This window comes from Onychomys torridus, chromosome 23 (genome assembly GCF_903995425.1).
Source record: "Onychomys torridus chromosome 23, mOncTor1.1, whole genome shotgun sequence".
In the NCBI taxonomy this organism is placed as follows: Eukaryota; Metazoa; Chordata; class Mammalia; order Rodentia; family Cricetidae; genus Onychomys; species Onychomys torridus.
The window spans coordinates 46,938,082-46,962,007 of NC_050465.1; the positions used below are offsets into that span (position 1 = coordinate 46,938,082).

The 23,926-nt window shown below is 39.4% G+C and overlaps 1 protein-coding gene across 1 annotated transcript in view; it reads left to right on the forward strand.

Annotated features, from left to right (window-relative positions):
- Pard3b (par-3 family cell polarity regulator beta) overlaps positions 1–23,926 on the forward strand; it is a 993,910-nt gene that overhangs the window by 507,008 nt on the left and 462,976 nt on the right. Inside the window, 5 exon segments of the mRNA XM_036173329.1 lie at positions 9,513–9,599; positions 15,360–15,485; positions 16,888–17,246; positions 19,915–20,054; positions 22,302–22,430. Coding sequence (XP_036029222.1) covers positions 9,513–9,599; positions 15,360–15,485; positions 16,888–17,246; positions 19,915–20,054; positions 22,302–22,430 — 841 coding nt within the window.

Here is a 23,926-nt window from a genome sequence, read left to right on the forward strand (position 1 = left end):
CATTTTTTGTACATTTTATTACATTGTGTTCTCTTCCACTCTTCTCCCTGTAGCCCTCCCGAGTCATCTTCTTCCATCTTCCTGTATGCCCCTCCAAATTGATTGTCCCTCCTCTTCAATAATATTGACACATACACATGTGTATGTATGTATATATATGCACAAATATGTAAATACACCGAGCTGAGTCCATTTTATGTCTGTCTGTGTATATAGTTTCAAAGCTAACTACTCAGTAATGAACAACCAATGAGGACTCTCATCTTTTGGAGAAGCCAATTCTCCCTCTCTCTCAGCGGCCAAAAGCTGCTTATAGTTCCTCATCTACTGATAGTGCCATTTGTTACAGCCTTGTGTTTGCAGCCATTTCTAGGGGGGATGGATTTACCATAGACTTCTTGATATTCTGGCCCCCACAATCCTTCTGCCCTCTGTCCCTTGATGTCCCCTGAGTCATAGATGGACTGTGCTGCAGATGTATGCATTGAGTCTTGTTCCCCACTGTTCAATCTCTGTGTTGTATCCAGTTGTGGCTCTCTGCAACAGTCTCCATTTGCTGTAGGGAGAAGTGTCTTTGGTGAGAGAGTGGTAGCTACACTTATTTGTGAGCATAAGAATAAGATCTCGAATGCAGTTAGAAATTAAGCTGCTCTAGCAAAGTGGCTGGTAAACTCTCTTCCAAGGCCCATGATGTCACTACTCACCCTCCCCCGGGAAGCTGGCTAGGTTTCTAGTGCCAGGCCTGATTTCCCTCCTGGGCAACCAGGATTTTTCACTTGCTTTTTCTTGTCTTTGCCTCTAGCTCTATGAGTAGGTGCTGTGGTTGTGTTTACACAATCTTACAGTATTTCACTTGATGCTTGTGAGATGAAAATGCTCCAGCATTGTTCATATTATTAATGAAAGGAGATTGTCATGTGAAGTCAACTATTGCTCTTCTTAGAATTGATCTCTGATTCTACAGCCATAGTCACTGCCTGGATACAAACCTAATCTCCCTACTAATTCATCTCCCCTTGCCTTAGTGTCTGATCTATAAGATAAATAATAGAGAGGAAGAGTGTTTACTTAACATGCATGAAGCTCTGGGTTCAATCAATCCCCAGGACCACATAAGCCAGGGGTGGTGGCTCATACCCATAGTCTCAACACTTCACATGAGAGGTGGAACCAGGAGATTCAGAAGTGCAGCATTAGCCTCTCCTACACAGTTGAGTTCAAGTCTAGCCTCAAAAACAATAAAATAAAACCTCTTCAGAATGTTGTTATTAGGATTTTTGTGTTACTGTTTATAACTTTATTATTTAATAACATATATAAAATACTTTGAACAAGGTCAGAGTGAGCCTTGTATTTGATTCTGTTGCTACTATTATTTTCTTTGTTGCAGGTTTGGGGCCAGAAGCATTCCAGATTTTAAAATATTTTTTTTTAATTTTGGAATATTAGTGTAGACAGTACTGGCTGAATATGCCAAATCAAAAAACGAAAAACCCAAGACCCTGCAAAGTCCCAACCTCTTGGAGCATCATATCAGTGTTCAAAAGCTTTAGATTACAGAGCATTTTGGATTTGGAGATTTTCTTAGACTGGGGAAGATCACCTTGTATGGTTTCCATTAGTGCCGTTGTTTTCAGGAAGTTGGGAGAAGAAAAGGTTGGTGGGGATATGGGGTGGTTGGAGCGGAGAAATGGGGATGAATATGATCACATTACCCTATATCAATGTTTGATATTCTAAAGAATAAAATAAAATATGCTCAGAAAAGAGGCTAAGAACAATCTTTACAGTGTAGAACGTTCAGCTACCAGGGCAAGTTTGCAGATTAGACTTGTTTTAGGTGGTACAGGTGCTGGGAAACACTTCCAGTTAGAAGCCACTTGTAGCCATTACTGTGTCAGCATCCTCACAGGGAAGAGAAGCTGTGACAGACCATAGAACTTGGCAGAAAAATAGGACTTTGGGCTCACTTCCTTGCAGGTAGTGCAGAAGCTCAGTAAATAGTGTGTATAGTCCATGTCACAATGGCTTACACCTGTCACATGCCCATGGCCATTACTTCAGTCTTTCTCACAACCCAGCGAAGCTATTGCAATAACTCACCATCTCCCCTCTCTAATAAGAATCCCTTCTTACTCTCTGATTGAGTCTGCCCATAAGGACTGAGTAAGATGTTCTAAACTGCGCTTGTTAGCAGTTCTTTCAAAACCTTGAATTAGATAAGGTCTGGGTTTGAACACTGGCTTTATACCTATGTATTATTGGACTAATTACTGAACATCTTTACAATATTTCCTTCATATGGAAAATGACTTTGATGATCACATCGATTCTGGGAAGATTAATTAAGGTACATTACAGGCAGCTGACTTAGTAGATTGCTAAATGAAAGGCTGAATAATTACTAATTGCTATTGCAAGTGTCGTCGTCATTATTATACATATTGTAGTTCATTGTAACTCTGTATTATCCCAAACAAGACTGAATCCTCAAAAGCATTTCTACCACCCCATACAAATCTTAGACTATAAAAGGAACATATTTGTTAAATGATTGACTGAATGGGTAAAACAAATTGCTCAGTGAATCATCAGCATAGCTATGAATTTAAAAGCTGGTAAAAACATGTTCTCTAAATAGTCTTATAATATGTGTGTCCCATGAATCCCCAGTCCTCTGGCTTTGATCATAAAATACAAGGAAGTAAAGGGCTTCACTTGGGTGGTTTCCCTCAGATACTGAGAGCATCTCTTTGAAGAGCAAGCAGTGTGCACAGAAGACCTTCCCTTCCCTCGGATTGCCTTGACATTTGGACCTCACCTTGCTGCTCAGCTTCCCTTCCCCAAGGTTAACCTCCCTCGATTTGCCCATTTCCCCACCGTGTCTTCTCTTGCCTTCTTTGTCCATGAAAGCCGTCCAAAAGACAAGTGATTTGCTGGGCCCAGCTCAAGTTATCTTGATGTCGACCTGGCGATTTCACGCTTCATTCCTAAGTAAATGCTACACCTACATTCCCTGGACACAGGATTGTTGAAACAATTCACTGATCAGTCTCAAATACCAAACTCTCCCTCATTTTTTATCTTTTTAGTTGTTCCTACATATAACTACCTGGTAATTCCTTATAAAACACAGTTATTATCACAGTCTTCCTCATTACCAATACTTTCAGTGCCTGTTTTCTATAAAATTAATTATCAGCCTTTCTCTGAGAATTTGCCCAAGTAGCTCTACACATGGTTGCCAATAAACTCCTTGTCCCTGCCACATCACCTACTCTGGGCTCTTATCCAAGCAGCTACAGACACAAAACAGTTGCTAAGACAACCCCCCCCCCAAAAAAAAAAAAACACTGCCTATTCTGATGTCTGTCCCAGTATATGGCTGCCAGTGCATATTTTATTATATATATACATTTATTATGTATATATATAATAGTTAAAACACTAGATATACAGAATTACAACAACAGAAGTAACCCAACAAGAAGACACTGAAAGCTATAAAAGAGAAGTCATAGGTCACTTATAAAGACAATCCCTTTAGATTGTTAGCTGACTTCTCAATGGAAATGTCAGTATCCAGAAGAACTTGGAGCAATATAGAATTCCTAAATGACTGTAGATGCTAACATAGACAACTATGCCTGGCCAAACTCTCTGCCATAGTTGAAGGAGAAAGAAACCCTTTCTTTGGCATAAGCAGATGAAAGGAATTGGTGTCCACCAAAACCAGCCCTATTGGAAAGAACATGATGAACTGAAGAGAAGATTGAGCACAGCCAAGAGGCTCCTAAAACAAAGCAAAGGTCACTCCAGGAAACTGTTATACAGTGAAGACCTGGGAAGGCTATGTACAAAGCCATGCAATTATAGCAATCGACACACACCTTTCAGTAACTTTAAATGTTAATGTCATCACCTCCCTGTCAAAACTCATAGGTTAGCAGATTGGCTTAACAAATGGTATCCATCACTTGGTTGTCTGCAAGAAGCACACATTTACCTTCAAGGACAGACACTTGTCCTCCAGTGAATGAACGCACTTCAAGCCAATGGAACCAGCAAACAAGCAAGTATGGTATTCTACCATCTGACAACATAGGCCAAACCAAAACTAGTAAGAGATAAACGCCATTATTCTAATCAAGGGAGCCACCCACCAAAAGCCCATGACAATTGTAAATGTAAATGCACCAACCCCAAGTGAATCCAATTCCATAAAACACACACTGCTAGGAATTCAAGCCCTGATTAGTCCTAACACAGTAATGAGAGATGACTTCAGTACCCAACTTTCACCAGTCCATAGGCCACCCAGACAAAAAGTAAATAGAGAAACATCAGCGTCAAATGACATAGCACATCAAATGAACCCTACACCTTCTAAAGAATGTTTTACCCAAACACTGCAGAACACTCATCCTTCTTCTCAATATCTAATCTAGAAAAGACCACATATTGGGGCAGGAAGCAAATATCAGCAAATAAGGGATTACTGAAATAATTCCTTATACCTTCTGACCTCCTTTCTTCCTACTCCTCTGTTCCCTCCTCTTAGTCCCCTCCCTCTCTAACGTTAGAGCCAATAAACGTGTCCACAGCTATTCTGCTTCAGCATCTCAGTGCCGGTCCCATCCACCCACCCTCTTCATCATCTCTCCTTTTCTGGTGGAAAACCCATTTGTCCATCAGGGTGCTTCCTTGGAGCCACCTCCCTGAGGAAGAATTTCCTGAGCTCAGCCTACTCTCTCCATCCTGTGCCATCACCCTCTGATTTACATTATCAGGCTCCTGTGTTTTGAAACTTCCAGGCCAAAGGGATTTAGGACTCCTGCTGCAGGCCCCAATTTGCCTCCTGATTCCACTTTATAAAATGGTGTGATCCTGGTCACACTTCCACTCTCTGTGCATTAGCTTGTTCTAAAGTGGAAGTGATATAATGTGTGTATGTTTTTGATGAGTGCAGAGTGTAACACTCAGAAGCCAACTGACATTTTACCTGCTGAATAATGCTCTGCACTGATCTAGACTGCTTCTTCTACAACAGCCTGATCAACCATAATCTGAGAATTTAAAAACCCCAATTCTCTAAATTTCAAAACTTTTCCCCGTGCTGATTGGATGGCAAAGTAAGAAATTCCACACTTCATCTTACACACCATGTTATTAAAAATTGTAGAAAATTACCTTGTACTATGAGTAAGGTGTATATGAAACCTAAATTAATTTGGTGTTTCAACCTGGGTCCCATCCCCTCCCTCTATATCTATGGATGAGTATTCAAAACTCTAAAAACTCTGAAGCCCTTCTGAACTCAAGCATTGAGATACAGGACACTCACGTTATTCTATTGCCTTTCTCACTATTATTATCTTTTCCAACACTGACTAATTACTTATGTCTCACATACTTTATAGTTTTAGTTTTCTTGATTATTTGATTTTTCTTTTATAGAACTCTCCCATAGCAGTGGCTGAGTTTATAATAATTGAATTAAAATAGTAGAATTCAAACAGATTTGTTAATATAACCCCTACCACCAAACTAGAGAATTCCAATTGAAGCATTTATAGCCACTGGATGTCTCTACAGGGAGTAGGTAGAGTTCAGGCTCATCAGCAAACTTTAGGCTTTCATCTGAGTCCATCCTATTTGCATTAGATAGGATGGGTCTGCAGCTCAGTCCCTAACAACACAAACACATCTTCTGACCATTTGTTAAAACCCTTTATCTTTCCTCTCCATTGAACCAGTGTAGTGAAGGAGTATATCCTTCAAGCTTATGGTGTTTCAAGTCTTACCAATAAAATTGGTGAGATTAAAAAAAAAAAAAAAGAAAGAAAATTATAATAGATTATTCCATTAAAGACCATAAATTTATTTGTTCCCTTAGAAGGTGCTAATAATCAAACTAGGTATGATGACATAGTCCTGTAATCCAGAGGCTGAGACAGGAAGACCACAAGTTCAAGGCCAGCCTGGCCTACAAAGTGAAAAATCAGTCTCAAAAAGGGAGAATGAAATTCTTATCATCATAGAAATGGCAAAAAGTTATCAATCCCTTTATACATGTCAGATACGTATGTGTGATGTGTATGAGTTGTTTTCTCTTTCAAATTAACATCTCTGCTGGAAGTATCCCAAATCCTAATGACCTCATTACAAAAATGAGGTTACTGAGGCTTGGCATCTCAGTTTAAATAACTCAGACAGATACCGGACTCACAGTCACCCTTGGGAGAAAAATTGTCCTCTGTCCTTAATCCTTTCTCTCCAATTGAGAGGCTGGAGACTGTTGAGTACTATTAGTGGAAATCCTGTCCATTTGTCTCAGGATGAAGGCAGCAGACCTACAGACATCTACAGCACACATTGCATCATCGGCCTGAAGCTTCAGTTCCTCTTTGTCAATAGAAACCAGTTGACGTGCTTCCTGTCTAGCTTTCCCAGGGTGACGATCTATAATGGCAGTCTCGTCTTTATCCACTGAGCTGCAGCTCTGACCATAGTTCTGTCCAGCGCTCTTAGACCGGCAGTGGGTGGTCCCAGTGAGTGCTGAGTCAGCTCTGTCACATGGCCCCTAAGGAGTTCAGCCTGCTTAGCATTGTGGACCTGACGTTTGTAGGCATCTCCCAGAATAACTGCTTTGACCTGAGGGAACTCTAACCACTTCTCCGGGCTGCGATCCTTACCTCACACGGGTCCCATTTTTGCCTATGGTTTGTTTTACCCTCCACTCCTGGAATATCCTTTCTACCTCATTTTCTGTATTTTTCCTTCTTAGTCTCCCTAACGACTCATGTAGCATGGTCTCGGCACTGTCCTCTGAACTTGAACAACTGGACCCCACATACAAATTGTACTCTGGAGTTTATCTAAACAAAAAACATTAGAAACATGGTTTCACATCTCTGTAAAAGTCTTAATGTTGAGATATGTTTTGAGGTGTTTTGAGATAAATAAATGTGTGTATGTGTGTGTGTGTGTGTGTGTGTGTGTGTGTGTGTGTGTGTGTACTCCTCTGTGCTGTGTTTATATCTCATGAGATTTCTACATACAGACATTTCCACATGACATCAAGTACTTATAAAATGGTGGTGACTCTCCTTTTATCAATAAAAATATATAAACATATCTATGTGGCATCATATTTCAGATACCTTTCTTTGCATGTAGAAACAACTTATGGATAAACTTTTGTAAAATTTGGGCATGAGCTATGTAAAGATTCAAATATCATCTTTTTTAAGCAAATCTAAGTTTTGGTGAATGTTTGTTATAGTTTATAAATTTACAAGTTCACTATGTTTTCCCCCCTGGGGTGATAACCTTTTTTGAGTACTCAAAAATTTCTCAAGAATCTTAGTTGAAGAATTATGAATGTTGTGTATAAGGGAAAATTAGAAGTTTACCCTGAAAAAGAAAAAAGAAAGAAAGCTTACTCTGACATGTGAAAAGGGCATTTCATTATAAAAATTAATTTTAGAACCTGAATCTTCTCCAAAATTTTAGTGGTTTTGAATAAGATAGAATAAAGTGTAAGATTTACTTTGTTGATTGTAAAAACACAAGATTAATAATTAACAAAATAGTATTATACATCAAATTATTTTGCTTTACAAGACAAGTTTTGAGTAGACTTAAAGAAATATTTATAAAATAGAAAAAAATCCGAATTCCATGGAAGCCAATCTCTATAAAAGCCATTTATGAGCTGAAATCTTGAAGTCTGCCCTAGACTAAACACTAATATTTTAGAGCTTGTATATTAAGTGTGGGTGATATCCACGGGTATACAAATGCTTGATACATCTGTCAGGAGCGAGTTCTGTTGGTAGCAAAACTGTAAAAATTATAAAGGGGAAGGTAATCATGTTTTAGTGGTTAAAAAAAGTTTAGTCTCAGTTTTTAAGTTTTTAAAATCATTGCCTTTGGAGTTGGTCAACTTTCAATGCTTATATTTAACTGTAAATCTATTATTATATGAAAATTACTATATTGGATCATTAAAACCTTTACAAGTTTCTGTGCCCAGCGAGTGTTTTGCATTCAGACTTACAATGTATATCAGTGTCCATCCAGAAACACCTATGTTCACATCTATCTGTGCTCACTCACACAGACACAAGCCTTTGTTCTGTAGCTTCATGCTCAGCTTTGCTTGGTTTGTGATTTTTCTTGCAGACCTCTTATGTAGCCTGCTTGACTGAACAAGTTGAATGTATCGACAGTATCTGAGTGAAGATCATTTGAAATTTATTATCAGTTTTGAAATTGTATCATCTCCCCCCAAATGCTAGAAAACTGTCTAGCTTTTATTTTATATATTTTTTTAGTTCTTACTAATAATAGGGTTGCAAGGAAAACACATTAACAATAAGCCTGATCTACTGACTAGCGTATACTTAATGTATTTATTTTAGATTGCTGATAATTTTAAAAGATGCTTCACACAGGGTGAATTCATCAGACATTTTGTTTTCTTAATGCCGTTCTCAACTTTCCAGCAAGGAGCCAAATTTTTACCATTTTCAATTTGGAACAGAAAAGTATCTGAGGCAGCTGTCGCTCTTAATTTGACATCTAGTTTCAGGTCATTTTCATGTGAATGGAAAAAACAATAGAAACATGTTTACAATTTCCATAAATGGGATGCTTGCTCAACTTTATCATTTTCCTCTGGCAATTTTGTCTTCTCTCTCTGGAATTAAAGAAGCCAATAATTGTTCACAGTTATTATTTTTCATCTTTACAAAAACATGCTAGCCCCACTTCTTATGACTGGGAAGCTTCCAGCGCAGTCTACATTTCAATCATACACACTCCCTCTTAGTGTTTCTCACTCCCCCGTTCCTAATCTGAACTAGGTCAGGCAGGTCAGACTTTCAATAATACATTTTCTCTGGTTTTTGCAACCTCTCTTTCTGCCTTAAATATAGAAAGAAAGAAAGAAACCAGGAGGTGAAAACTTGGACTTGTTCCATTGAAGACAACTGATGCAAGTTCTGATTGATATTGCTTTGAACATGCCCAACTGTGTTACCAACTGTGGTTTCCCTGCCATATAAACTGCAATCCAGTGCATTTTCTAATAAATAATTTTATTTCTTTTTTTTTTTTTTTTACCATTTTCTGGTACTTCATGGCTTAGCATAGATACACTTATTTCTGTGTGTTTATGGTTTGTCTCATCAGGGAGAGATTTGTTCTGTGGACCTCTTTTTATTTCTGTTCATTTGTGCAGATTAAGTGGGAGGCAGTTTTAGCCATGAGTTATTTCTCAACTTTCTTTTTGCAAAGAAGATTCAAATAAGGAATCAGAAAGTCTTTTAACGTGCTCACTTTGTGGATCTTCTAAACACATCAGCAAGCCTTGCACTCCTGACTTACCCTAGATGTTGAAGTCACAATTGTGGATAGAGTCAGGGTAGGGCATTGTGGGTGGGTTAATGTTCCTCATCTGGTTTTTAGCTAAAACTCATGTGTGTTCCTGTTTTGCTCTGCCCCAGTGATATGACAAGAACAGTGGAGATTTCTGGGGAAGGAGACCCCCTGGGAATACATGTGGTGCCCTTCTTTTCATCCCTGAGTGGACGGTAAGGTGTTTTCCTTGTCTCAGAAGCTCGTGCTAATGAAACCCTGATGGACGCCTTTTCCAGGAGAGAGTTATGTGGCAATCTCTTATTCAGATGGACTTCTTAAATAATACTTTGGTTGGCTTCGTGCTTTAGAAACAGACTAAAATCATTTATTTCTAGGATGCAGAGAAAAAAAAAGTCATCCCAATTTCTCCACTTACAATTAATTAGGAAGTACTTTCTTGGAGCATCCTTGAGAGTGACGCATAGTAAACAAGCTCCTTGGCAAAGATTTTAACATATTGTTAGACAAATGTCACAACTGAGTGGGGTTTTTTGCCATTATAAAATAGTCTTCAATGAGTGAAGATACTAATTTCAAATTCTTCATAGATATAGGACTAAGAGTAATAAGCATTCACATTCTCATAGTTTTACTGGCTGCTCACATACACACATAGTGATTTTGCTAAGGAAGAAAAATGTATCTTTCTGTTAATTTTTTTTTCTAAAATACAGTTCAGACCACTAAAGGCAATTAATTACATCCATTTAGATTTTTAGAGACATTTGCTGATAAATCCATTCTGGCAGATGCTAACTTCAGCTGTGTCAATGTTTCTTGAAATCTACATCTGACTGGATATCAAAATCTGTTTTGTTGATGGGGATGGAATGGGTGCTGCAGAGCTGGTGTGACTGCTGGGATGATGCTCTGATGGCACTCGTGGTAGGTGCACCAGGATCCAGCATCCCTAAGATGCTTGCCTAGAGCACCCCCTTGGTCCTAACAAGGGCTCCCAGAAATCATAAGGACAATCAGCTTTTACTCGAAGTAGCCTAAATCCCCTTTCTTAAGTGGGTCATTGAAAAGTAAGAACATTTTATTTTAGCCCAACATATCAAGGACCAGAAAAGCCCATTCTTTTTCTTTTCCTCTCAGGGTCACTCAAAACTGAGATCACTGACTTGTCCTCCTTCCACATCCCTTTCCAGAACCACAATTTCCCCAAAGGTTATATAGTATTAATGTACTGGCTCTGGATATTTACTCCATTCAGTTGACCACATGGAAGGAGAAGCAGCATTAGTCCTGCTATTTGGGTTGGCATCCTTTTGAGCAGGTAGCCATCTGCTACCTGTAATTGCCAAGTCATCACCTTAGTTTTCTCCCACATAACATCTGATGCCAAGCTCTTGCTAGAATGAACTGCCTCTAAAAGGAAATGAAGCAGAAAGCCAGTGGCTCTGATTGTCTGGTTTCCTGCGTGTGTTAATAAGTGTGTTTATATATGTTATGGGTTATGGCAGAGGACAGACCAGGGTTGTTTTTGACAGACAAGGTGAGTATTCATTCAGTTCCCATGAGAAATCCTAATGGCTTTTGGCAGAAGTGTGCTGATAGAACCCCGTGAAATACCAGAGTGGTTAAATTGCCAGTCCCTTTAGTTTAAGGAACCTGGAATGGAACATAGGCTCTTTGCAATTCCCCAAAATGAAAAAAATATCCACAGTGACACTCACCATCCTTCATTTTCAATACTTCAGAAAACAAGCTGGCCCTCTATATGAGAAATCTCTGCCTCTCACTTCTGATAACAGGATCACACAGGATGTGTTGATCTCCCTCTTCTTCTTTGGGGTCCTGATTCCTAGCATGTGATGTCCTCACATGACCTCCAGCTAGGCCCTAAACTCATCTGTGGTGAAAACCTCCTCCACACCAAGGTCATGGGGATTAAGTGACATTAACAATGTGATAGCTCCTCATAAAATCCACAACCTATGAATGCAGAGATTGTCAGTGTAGTGATTGTTTTGGATAAAGCAGAAACAGTCTGATTCACAAATGAGGTTTCATTATAAGTTCATGGTCAACTATACAGTAACTTGAAGAAATGGTTCTATTATATTTTGGGGTATCCACTACTGTTATAGAAAGGAAATTTAATTAAAAATCATATGGAAATGGAGACATGAGCCAATAAAAGTTAAGAAGTAATGAGTACAGGCTGAAACAGCACACTTAACTCAACCCATGTGTCTTGATATAGCTGCCTATAGAGCATGTCAGACAAGTGTGTGCCTTCACACTGCCATCTGGCTTCCCTCTGTGAGCGCAGGGCTCGCTTGGGTCATAGTGGTGTGCTTAGTTCTTAATTTCCTTCCATTTATGAGTTGGTTTCATTATTTTAAATTAGGCTTTACATCTAATTCTTTATTAAGACTACTGTAATTGGCTTTGCTTCCAGTGTTTGTTTTGTTTTTCATTAAGTAAAATACGGGCCACACCTGTTACCGAATGAGAAACTTTACTCTCAGAACATCTGAGAAAAACCTGGAGGCCACTGTCCCAACTGAAGTCCCCATGAATTCATTAGATCCCAGAGCATGGGGACACTGAATACTGCTTGTGTTGAGGGCTGTTGTCTTTCCCAGTTTGGTTTGCTTGTTTGTTTTGGTTTTTTTGGGGGGGAAAGAAAATAAACAAAATATTAAGTCCTTATAAACAACAAATGAAAAATCACAACATTAATTTTATATTTAAATGTCAATTAAATTTAAAGAATTAAAACACTGATTTGTTTCACTAAAAATAGCTAAGACACTTCCATTTCATAATAAAGATAGCTGAACAGCTGAGGCCGAGGGACAGGAAGAGACCCCCAGTGAGGGAAGAGGAGTTTGAGTGACAGGCAGGTGAGCTAGCAGAGGGGTGCATCCCCAGGATTCAGTGGGAACACAGGGATGGCACAAGGGTCAGGCACTAGAATCTAAGTGATGATTACATGAGCAAGAAGCAGTTGCTGCTCCTCTTAGGCTGCCCGGAGATTGAATTTTGAGCATCCTTTAGCTCTACCAGTAAACTGTTTGTCTTACCCTCTGATAGCATCACAGCATGAATTGTTAAGTCTGGTAAGTTTCATCTCAAATAAGGCAGCTACCACCCCACCAATGAGTGAAAATAGATACTATTTTATAAACCTCTTCACAGTGGTAGAGATGACATCATACCACAGGGAATTTACCCCTTCCAGATAATAGGGAGGGCAGGATGGGTTTGTTGCTGGGGACCAAACTAATGAAATCAGTCAACATTCCATTTTACCAAAATTACCTCTGACACACAGGTTTTACAGTTGGGCTTATTCTGTCAATAAATTTTTCATGGAAAGTTAGGTTATTTAGATCAGCAAGGTTCACATAGCATGCTCCAGCTGTAATATGCTAGCTAAATTGCAACCCAGTGGCCCGAAAGAATTAATTCATCTCCCAAAATGTGAAATTAAATCCTAGGGAGTAACATTACATGACTGATGATGTACTGAATTAAATTAAGGGGAGACTTGAAATGCTTGTTAAAAAAATATCACTTACATAAACTAGTTTATAACCACCCGTGAGCCTCCTAATGGGTCACGTTAGGGGGGAGCCACCGTAACAAAAATGGCCGGGCAGTGTGGTGGTGCACGCCTTTAATCCCAGCACTCGGGAGGCAGAGCCAGGCGCATCTCTGTGAGTTCAAGGCCAGCCTGGGCTACCAAGTGAGTTCCAGGAAAGGCGCAAAGCTACACAGAGAAACCCTGCTCGGGGGGGGGGGATCTAAATGGTGAAGTATCAGAGAGCAGTCCAATTTAGGAAAAAGCACGACTTTGATCCAGTTCTTCCAACTTTTTGTCAAGTAGTTTCACGTGAGTAGTATGCTAGGAAAGGAAGGTAGGTATTGTGATGTACCTGATTATTTCAGTAAAGTTCTAGGGAGGGCACGAAGCCTGAGACCCCGCCCACACTTGCCAGGATGTCCTGGAGCCCATCCTTGCCGTCGGTCGGTCTCGTGTACTGGTCGGTGGTGTAACTACCACTCGCTCGGCCGCAGCAGCAAAAGCACACTCTGTCCATTTAACGTTTCTGAAGGAGGAGTCTGGGTCGCGGTGTGGGCACCTTCCCCGTTGACACCTCAAGACGGTCGCAGCTCATTAAATGAACCGAGGCCGGAGGCAGAGGCTCCGTTTTGTGGCCACTCTAGATGGAGAAAGTGCTCTCTCCTGTGCTTTCATTGCAGGCTGCCCTTTTTGCATGGCTGACCTTATTATTCACACATAAAATGTGCTCATATTTTATTTAGATTTGAAATTCAATGCAAAGGGGACTATGTAATATAGCACACAAGTCTCTTACTCAAAAGAGAGTGACTAAATAGAGTAATAAGGGACAGAGAACATGGAGATGGCCGTTTCCCCACACCCAGCAGATACCTCTGGAGGCCCATCACTCTGTCTCAGTGTGACACTCACGGAGGCCTGTGTCATGCCACAAAGATAGAGGACATCACCAAAGTGAGAAATGGCTAAAGTCAGGAGCGGTCCCATTTCTTGTGGTAGGTTTAGTTTGGTTTTATGGGAGTAATAAAGATTGCATGTGTGTACACACATATTAACACATGTGCACATACAGCCTGCGTGTGAACGGGAGAATCCATGTCCATAAGATTCTCAACCACAGAAGGTTCCAATAAAATCTTCTATCTGTACTGAGTACACACAGACTTTTTTTTTAATGTTATTATCCCCTACACATTACATTAGCTATTTTCATAGCATTTCTATTACATTGGATTTTGTGGGTAATTTAGAGATAATTAAAATGTACAGAGGGATGCAAATACTATGGCATTTTTTCATAAAGGATTTGAGCATCCACAGTCCCCAAAGGGATCCTGGAAACCTCCATGGATGTGGAAGAATTGTATAGGAAATATAACTATCATTTGCTCTAGTCTCCTTTTTAATTTTCCTTCATTTTCAGTCTCCTCCTCCTTCTGACTCTGAACTAGAAGTCCAAAGGTCTGGGAGCTCCTGGGTATCCTCTCTGACTCTGAGGCTGGCCCTGGGTATCCTCTCTGACTCTGGGGCTGGCCCTGGGTATCCTCTCTGACTCTGGGGCTAGCTGTGGTCCTCACCTGCTTTATCGGATTAAGCTCATTGACTGACACATGAAGATCCCACTGGATGGTGGATGGTATGGCCCTCCCACTCAGTGTTAGTTTTTAAACCCTATGATGGCTCCCTATTGTGCCCAAGTTTGGAACTTTTGCTTTATCTTATTTACATAGGTCTGGTCTACCAACCTTACTTCATTTCCTCTAGCCTGAGGATGGAGAAAAATACCTGACATGGACCTTGATTCAAAGGCATTAATGGATAGGGTCTGAGCTGAAGTGTTTGTTTACTTTTTAATATGCAAACTACTAGAACATATAATAGGACTGCAAAACAGGCTGTGAATGTCTAATCCTCTCACATCACTAGCACTAAGTTTCTACCTTGCCACTCAGGCAGGCTTCCTTACAGTCAAGTGTGATGCCTCCACTGCAGGTGCTAGTTTTGGCTGCTAGAGTCTCTACTGAGTCCTACTGGTCTTTTCTAAGATCATGGGAAGCATATAAATGGGTTGTTACTTATGATACAGATATTTGCCTTCAGGTAGAGGTGTGTGCATGTGCATGTGTGTGCCTGTGTATGTGATTGTGTGTGTGAGTGTGTGTGTGAGAGTGTGTGATTGTGTGACTGTGTGTGTGTGAGAGTGTGTATGTGATTGTGTGCTTGTGTGATTGTGTGTGTGTGTGTGTGTGTGTGTGTGTGTGTGTGTGTGTATTTGAAAGATGAATCATTTGGCCAAATGGAAGCATAATCTATTTAGTAAACAGAAACCAGCACTCAGGACAAATAAGGAGCACATCGGCACTCAGAAGGTTTATTTCAGCCCACGTGTCTCTAGGGTCCTAGGACTCTTCATTCGAGGCATTGAAGAAAACAGCAGGTGCAAGCAGAAGGGACTGTTCCAGGAGAACGAATGCATTGTGAAAATCAACAACGTGGAACTCATGGACAAAACGTTCGCTCAGTAAGCGTTCTTTCTATTGTTTATTTCCCTTATTGATCTCTTGAATATTTATAATCATTATAGAGCCCATTACGACCAGCATCAGAGGTGGACTGTCAAGCCAGTTCCCTTTAAGTGACCCCTGACCATCCATTTCTGAATGTGTGTTATGTCTTGACATACTCTGAGGTGGCCAACACATGTGCCTGATGTCTGTAGGGAGGCTGAGACACAGAATGCAGCAAGCCTTCCTGCCTGCCTGTCTTTCTGGGGCATCCATGAATGAAGGGGTTTGTTTTTCTTGGGCTGTGGGTCAGTTAGACTGGTATTTACTGTCTCTTTTCACAGACAATTAATTCAGCTTATTAATTAACCTCCTTGATATCAGTCTTCTTTAAACTGTAAAATCTGTGAGTGATGTCTATGAAGGCTCAACAAATAATAAAAACAAAGTATAAAAATTTAATGTAAAATGTTCTACCTCAAGAAATCATCTTTCTGAATGTGAAAAATCTTACAGGGAATATCTGTTTCTACACAGGAATTAGAATATGTAGAATCCAGTTGCATCTAGCTATACATATCTACATATACACATATGTATTGATGTGCATTGACATTTTGAGAGCTTTTAAGTTCAGCAAATGAGTAGTGATAATCTTCATTAATAATCAGTAGTCTATCTTGCTTCTGAGCCAAATTGCTTATAACACAGCATCTCCCTGGCCATTACCTGTCAATAGTGGGGGCTGGTGGCTGCTGATGAAAGGCATGTAGTACTGGCTGCTGTTTAGAGGTAGAATGAAATGAGGTCTTTCTAAAACATTTAGTACACTCAGCTATTATTGGACAGAATTATTATGATAATTATTAGTAATTATGTTATATGCATATTTTGCTGTCCTGCTTTGCAAAGTCTAGGGAGCTTGATGATCCCTGTTTTATCAAAGTGAGAACTGAGTCATAAAACACCAACTTAGAGTCAAGTAAAAATAATCTATTAATAATCTGATTTTTAAAAAGAAGGATTTAAATTTGCTTTAAAGACATGCTTCAGTAATTACTTCTGGGTAGATTTTCATATTTAGAAGCACTTGAAAGCTGAGTTGTCAGTAAAGTTCTTAAGTCTCTCTGAGCTTCCTCTTGAATTTGTTAAATACAAGTGAATTATATTTGCTCTATATAGTTGTTAAGAAAAATAAACTAGAGGATTATACACAGTCATCATGCATGTGTAGCTAGTGCAGAGGTACCTTGGTGGACAGGTTGTAAATAGTAAGCGGTAACTAGTCATACTATAATGATAATCCCAGGACCTCCTATACTTACTCTAGGGGGCTGTTTTGTTGCCCCCAGACCTGTGTGCCTTAGAAAGTGGCATGCCAGTGCATGGCATCATTCTCCATTTCTTCACTCTTTCAAGGGCCCAGGATGTCTTCCGCCAGGCAATGAAATCCCCCAGCGTGGTCCTCCATGTGCTTCTGCCTCAGAACCGTGAGCGCTATGAGAAATCAGTCATTGGACCACTGAACATCTTTGGCAACAATGATGGGACTTTGAGAGCAAAGGCTCTGCCTCCTGCCCGTGGGAAACCAGGATTAAAGGTGGCAAATATCCCAGGCCCAAACAGTCCTGAAGTAGATGAGCCAACTTCCCTGCAGCAAAGCAAGAGCCCCCAAGTTCCAAGACAGGAAAGAAAGCCTGCATCTCCCTCACTCTCCCCTTTCATGGGGTTTGGCAGCAAGAAAAATGCAAAAAAAATTAAGATTGACCTAAAGAAAGGTAATTATTAAAGTGTGCTTAATAGTATTCTATTATTTTACTATGTAAAACTGGTTAAGAGAAATTCATTAAGGTTAATGTAGTTAATTCTCTTTTTATCTAATTGTATCAAAGAATAGATTTGAGTGTATACATGGATAATTTAAACTTTTTAAAACAGTAGTACTTTCTTCTTCTTTTCTTCTGCAAAATTCAGATTATTTGAAACAAACAAACAAAACACAAAAACAAACAAACAAACAAACAAAAAACAGTGAGGAATGGAGAGGATCAGTGCAGACTTGATAAAAGCCAAGCAGCATTGTGTGACAGCTCAATAGTGTATAGGCGTAAGAGGTTAATTACCTTTATTTTGAGTGTAAGTTAGTGATTTTTTTAAAACATCCTTTAGGCCAGTTCAACAATAGGGCCCCTGACTCTATAGAATAGTTTTTATATCAGTGAGATGTTTAGTCTTCAGAAAGACAATAGATAATAATTATTAGTCTCAGACTCAACATTATATTTCTTCAAGAAAGTCCAAATTTCAAAGCTGCATTCCTTATGTTTATTTCCAGCACAGAGCAATTATCCTGGGCCACATGCATATATGCATATGGCGCAGCATTACACACATGACCATGTGCACATGCACTGTTGTGTTCCTGTCCATTTTCTACTCATTCCTTACCCTCCCCATGATACTCCCTCCTCCCATTGTAACTTTCTAAAATCCTGTGGTTTTTACAAGCCAATTCAAAGGCTAGTAGGTTTCCTTCACTAAATTAATAATTTAATGGCCACCAGGAAAATTTTAATATTATTTATGAATTAAAAAAAAAACACGTATCTTTCATTAGGATATAGAAATTATTCTGAAGATTTCTCAAACAAAATTTTATTCACTTATAAAAGTCTTATCTTGGGAATAAAGTGGGTTGAAAGAAGTCACAGAGGTTGATATGCTTATATTTAAGTGCATTACAAATAAGTCACGTCCAAATGCATTGTTGTGTACCAATAACCCAGCTATGTGGTTAGGTGCTTTGAGATGAGAGAGATGTCACAGAGTCATGAAAAGATATCCCAGAGAAGAGACCAGATCAACAAGGGTGGATTGCCTCTGTCTAAATGTGGAACTGTACGAGGCATGCCTTAATAGATAAATGGTTGTAGGAAGGAAGAAAGAAAAATTACAGTTTTTGCTGAGGTTTTCAGCCAGGGCAAATTGCATACTGGAAATGTCATTGATTGAAATTAGAATTTTAAGTAGTTGAGGATATTTGATAATGGCAGGATCTGGGTTGAAGAAGGAGAAACATAGCAAAGTTTGAAATATTCATAATAATATTCAGGAAAGAGAGACAGACATAGAGGCACAGAGGGAGATGGAGAGGTGAGAGGGCAAATGAACCACACAGATGCTAGCTCTAGTCTATACAATAATTATAATGACAATGAATCAAAGAGCTAATGGAGGCAATCATGACAAGTACAGAAACTGGCCCAATACTGATGGTTGGGCATCATCTGTGTTGATATGGGAGTGTGAGTTCTAGGGTCACAGTGATATGAGTTCTAGGGTCACAGACATGGTATGATGAGAAAGATATGAAAATAAATATGTTAAAAAAAACAAGGGGGAACACATTTCTGAAAATGATAATTAGAAAGTATCAAAGATTGATACGTAAGAAATAAGGCCAACTATGGAAAGAATTCCTGGTGATGGTCACAGGAAGTATGTCTGTCAGCTTCCTAAAACGTGTAATAAGGGATAGGAAATAGGAGAGGGTTATGGGCTCACAATTTTGGAAGTCTCAGTTCATGGCTTGTTGGCCAGCTGCATTTGGACCTATATAGCAAAACAATGGAGCATGATGGGAATATGTGGTAGAGCAAGCCTTCCACTTTATAGCAGCCCACAAGCAAAGAAAGAGAAATATAAGGGTGAGGGGACCATAGCTCCTTCTGTGTCATGCCCCTAATGACCTTACATCCTTCTACTAAGCCCCACACCCTAAAGGTCCTACCACATCCCAGTGTGTTACAGGCTAGCAGCATGGCTCTTTGTGAGATTCTTATCCAAAAAAAAGCAGTACTTTATTCATGATAGAAGCTTCAAGAAATGCTAATAATTGAGTTTAGATTGTTTACAGTTGAGAAATCTGAATACATCTTTAGACAGAGTAGAAGGGAGAAATTCGGAGATTTATGACAACTGGGATGGGACAGCAAGACCCTCTGGGGACAAGACAGTGGCTACAGCAGTCAAGCAATCAGGACACATGCAGAGGCCTGAGCCATAAACCACTCAGTTGATTGAGAGATCACAAAACACCAACAGAGGAAGTCACCTTCTTGGGAGGAAAGATGAAGTCAGGAGGTAGATGACTGAGGAATTGATGCTACGAACACATGGATGCCATGCATTGTCTTTGAACCCGAAATACACAAAAGTGTCATGTGTATTTATTGGATCCTAACTTCACTTTGATGCTACCACTGCCTGTTCAGAACTTGAATCTTTATTTAAAACAGGAACACCGAAGCCTGTGTAAAATCTCCTGGAATGTAAATAATTTACTTGACCTGCTTTAGTGTAAAATAGGCAGAGTTTACTAAAGGAGTGACTGTAATGTAACCCATGCTTAAGGTGACAATACAGCTTTCTGGTCTTACATGCTAGGCCCTGAAGGACTTGGATTCACTGTGGTAACCAGAGATTCTTCTATCCATGGTCCCGGTCCCATTTTTGTAAAAAACATCTTACCAAAGGGAGCTGCAATAAAGGATGGCCGCCTGCAATCAGGGGACAGAATCTTGGAGGTAAGAATTGAAGTTAATGTCTTCAGTAAAATGTTTCCTTATATTTAAGTAAATAAATATATAGACATGTGTAGTAGTTACTTGCTGTCTCTTGTTGGTTCTAGTACCCTCCAAAACTACTAACATCTGCAGATGTCCAACTCCTTTATATAAAATAGCATTGTATTTGCATATAAATGATACTTTAAATTGTCACTTTGTACAGCCTGAGCAGGTTATGTTTAGGAATACACACACATTGAGGTTTTTTTTTTTTTTTTTTGTTTGTGGGGGAGGGCTGCCACCCAGCTCCCAAATAAATTCACACATGGAGGCTTATGGCTTATTATTATTTATGAATGCCCGGGCTTAGCTTGGCTTTTTTTCTTTCCAGATTTCCTTAACTTTAGATTAACCCATCTGTCTTTTTCCTCTGGGCTTTTCCTGTTCTCTTACTTCTGTAGATCTTACTCTTACTCTGTGGCTTGCTGTGTAGCTGGGCAGCTGGTCCCTGGAGTCATCCTCCTTCTCTGGCTGCTAGCTCATTCCCCTAGATTTTCCCCTCTATATATTCTCTCTGCCTGCCAGCCCCACCTATCCTTTCTCCTGCCTTGCTATTGTCCAGTTTATTAGTTTATCAGGTGTTTTAGACAGACACAGTAACACAGCTTCACAGGGTTAAACAAATGCAACATGAACAAAAGCAACACACCTTCAAATATTCTACTACTACTACTACTACTAACACACACACACACACACACACACACACACACACACACACTTAACAACAATCAATGTAAAAAGAGGCAAGGAGGGATATATGGCAAGGGGAAGGTTTGGAGGGAGGAAAGGAGATTATATAATTATAATCTGAAAGATAAGAGAAAAAAATGTCACCTAGATGATTTATCATACCTAACACAATCCAAATGCTCTTTAAACAGTACGTCATGTTAGAAAATAACAAAAAAGTTTGCCAGTGTTCAGTAGAGATACATCTATATCCGAAGTTGATTAAACTCACAGATATTGAGTGCTGACTAGATATAAATATTTAATTTCTAATAAACATACATTGGAAATTAGTACTTGTAGACAAGATAATGACTTCAATTATAAAACAAGCTAATGAGAAGCCTAACTATGTATGTCCCCAAGAAGACCAGAGATGTGGGACCAAATGCTAACATTTTCCTATCACTTTCTTTCCTTCACCTGTGGTGTTGAATTAATCTAAGACTCTATTACTACCTAGCTGGGGCAAACAATCTCATAGTCTCACATAGGTCTTTGTAGTAGTTTCTTCAAAACATTGAGGGGTCTCTTATTGACACTGTCAGACCCAAATCAGTGTTGCCTACACTCAGCCAGGAATAGGAATGCTGAGCTGGTTTTGCATAGAGAAGTATTTAGTTGCCCCTCTATGAGGCTTGTTTCTACCACTGATTTCTGTCCAATAGCATCATCTCAATAAGGAGCTTTGGACAATCAACCATGAGAGACATCTTGGTTGAGACTGACTCATTTTAAATCTCCCATGGCATGGGAAGTTGCTTTCAAAAGTGTTTTCACTGAGAATGTATGTTTTGGAAACATTTTAGCAATCCATGTAGTTCTAGATCAGGAAGGATGCTCTACGTGAGAAACAAAGCTCTGAGGCTGATTTCCACTAACCTGCTGATACCACTTTTCTAGACAAAAGGAGCATTTGGGATTTTACCAAAATCCTTGTACTTCTAGAGTAATGTGCGATATGATAAATAATTTACTTCTGCCTGGTACATTGCAGTCCACTTCATGCTTATTTGATGAATTATTTCTGACACTCCTCAGTCTGATTTTTTCCCCTTGTAAAAATGTACTGACTTAGGAAAATTCCTGCTATAAAATAACTTATCAATTGAGTTTGTCTAGTATCAAAATGAAGATGACCATGTTATTATTGAAAATGTATGTATTGCCCATGTGCTTAGTGTCATCTTTTCAGAACTTTATTGAATTCATGAACCCATATGTCACCTACTTGATTCACAAAATAGAATTAAAAAAAAAAAAAACACTTAGAAGGTGTGCTGTGCATGGTGGTACATGCTTATAATCCCAGCACTCAAGACAAGAGTAAGCTCTGCGAGAAGGATCTGAGTTCAAGGACAGCCTTGGCTATTCAGCAATAATACCCTGGGCAACTCGACAAGACCTGTCTGAAAGGGACAGGGGAGGTGATGGGAAACATTCTGAGTTTATGTTTATGGTTCTACTCACTAGGTAAATGGCAGAGATGTCACAGGAAGAACTCAGGAAGAGCTTGTGGCCATGCTGAGGAGCACCAAGCAGGGAGAAACAGTATTACTGGTCATTGCCCGCCAAGAAGAGAGCTTCCTGCCCCGAGAGCTGGTAATGTTCAAGCCTCTCTCTTCTTGAAGTTTTGGTGCCATGATTAGCGTCTGTATGGAACTTATACTAACTGAGTACTGCTGTTAAATGTGGGCTATGTTTAGAACAAACATAGAGTGTGAGTGTGTTATCCCATCAGGAGTATCAGACTTGTCTACTGATGCGTTGAGGGGATGTATGTGTACACAGGGCCTTGAGAGCATAAACTCCAATAGGTTCTGATAACAAATAGCTATCCTCGCAATTCAGTAAAACACACATTTGAGTTTGTATTGTGAACTAGATGAGCAGCAAAGTTCATAGGTCTCCATTAATGTGTGTTCTAAGAAGCAGCTTAATGGGAGACATAGGTAACTGGGGAAACTGGGTGAGGAATAAGTAAAATCATGTCACGCTATCATTACATTTTTCTGTAAATCTACAACTGTTTTAAACTTAAGAGTTAACAAATAAGTAAAAGAGAAATAACTTCAAAGGAGGTAACTCACACCTGGCACTGGGCCTTTTATTTTCTAGCCTGTAGATCTAATAGGGGCATTGTTCTTCCATAGGGGGCAACTCCATTTACACTTTATATGTATATATTTTAGGAAGCTTCTACATTAGTACGTTTCCATATGGCTTTCTCATAAGGTCTATAGAGTTAGTTATTCTTCCTCTGCAACCCTTCTAAACCCACCCAGTTTAACCTTTCCAATTTCATTATTCCATCCCCCCTTATACACTGTGTGTTATCTCCCTTCCCTTGAAAGCACCCCTGATGACATACACACACAACCACTTTCGTGGTCCTTTAATACTTTTTAGACTTCTGTGGGTTTTCTAAAGGAAACATGCAAAGCTAAAATTTAAAGCTAGCATCTACATACGAAAGGAAACGTGTGACATTTGTCTTTCTGGATCACCCCACTCAGGATTATGGTATGCCTTTATCTATCTATCTATCTATCTATCTATCTATCTATCTATTTACTTATTTATTTATAGGTTACATTCATGTATATGTATATTTCATCACTTTGTTTTTCTTAACAGATGAATGCTATTCCATTGTATAAATGTGCACATGTTCATTATCTATTCAACAGTTGATGTACATCTGGACAGCTTACATGTCCTAGGTATTATGAATAGAGCAGCAATTAACACAGATGAGCAGTTATCTCTCTAGTAGGATATAGATCCTTTGGGTATATGCCCAAGAGTGATCTAGCTGGATCATGTGATAGATATATTTCTGTCTTTTAAAGGAACCTCCAAAGTGAATTCAATAGTGGCTACAGCGGTTTTCACTCCCCACAGCAGAGAATAAGTATCCCTATTTCCGTGTGTGTGTGTGTGTGTGTGTGTGTGTGTGTGTGTGTGTCTGTGTGTCTGTGTGTCTGTGTGTATGTGTGTCTGTGTCTGTATCACCATGTATTTTCATTTCTTTTATCTTAGTCATTCTGACTATAGGAGTTGACCATTGGGGCTGCATAGACCCACAAACATTATAG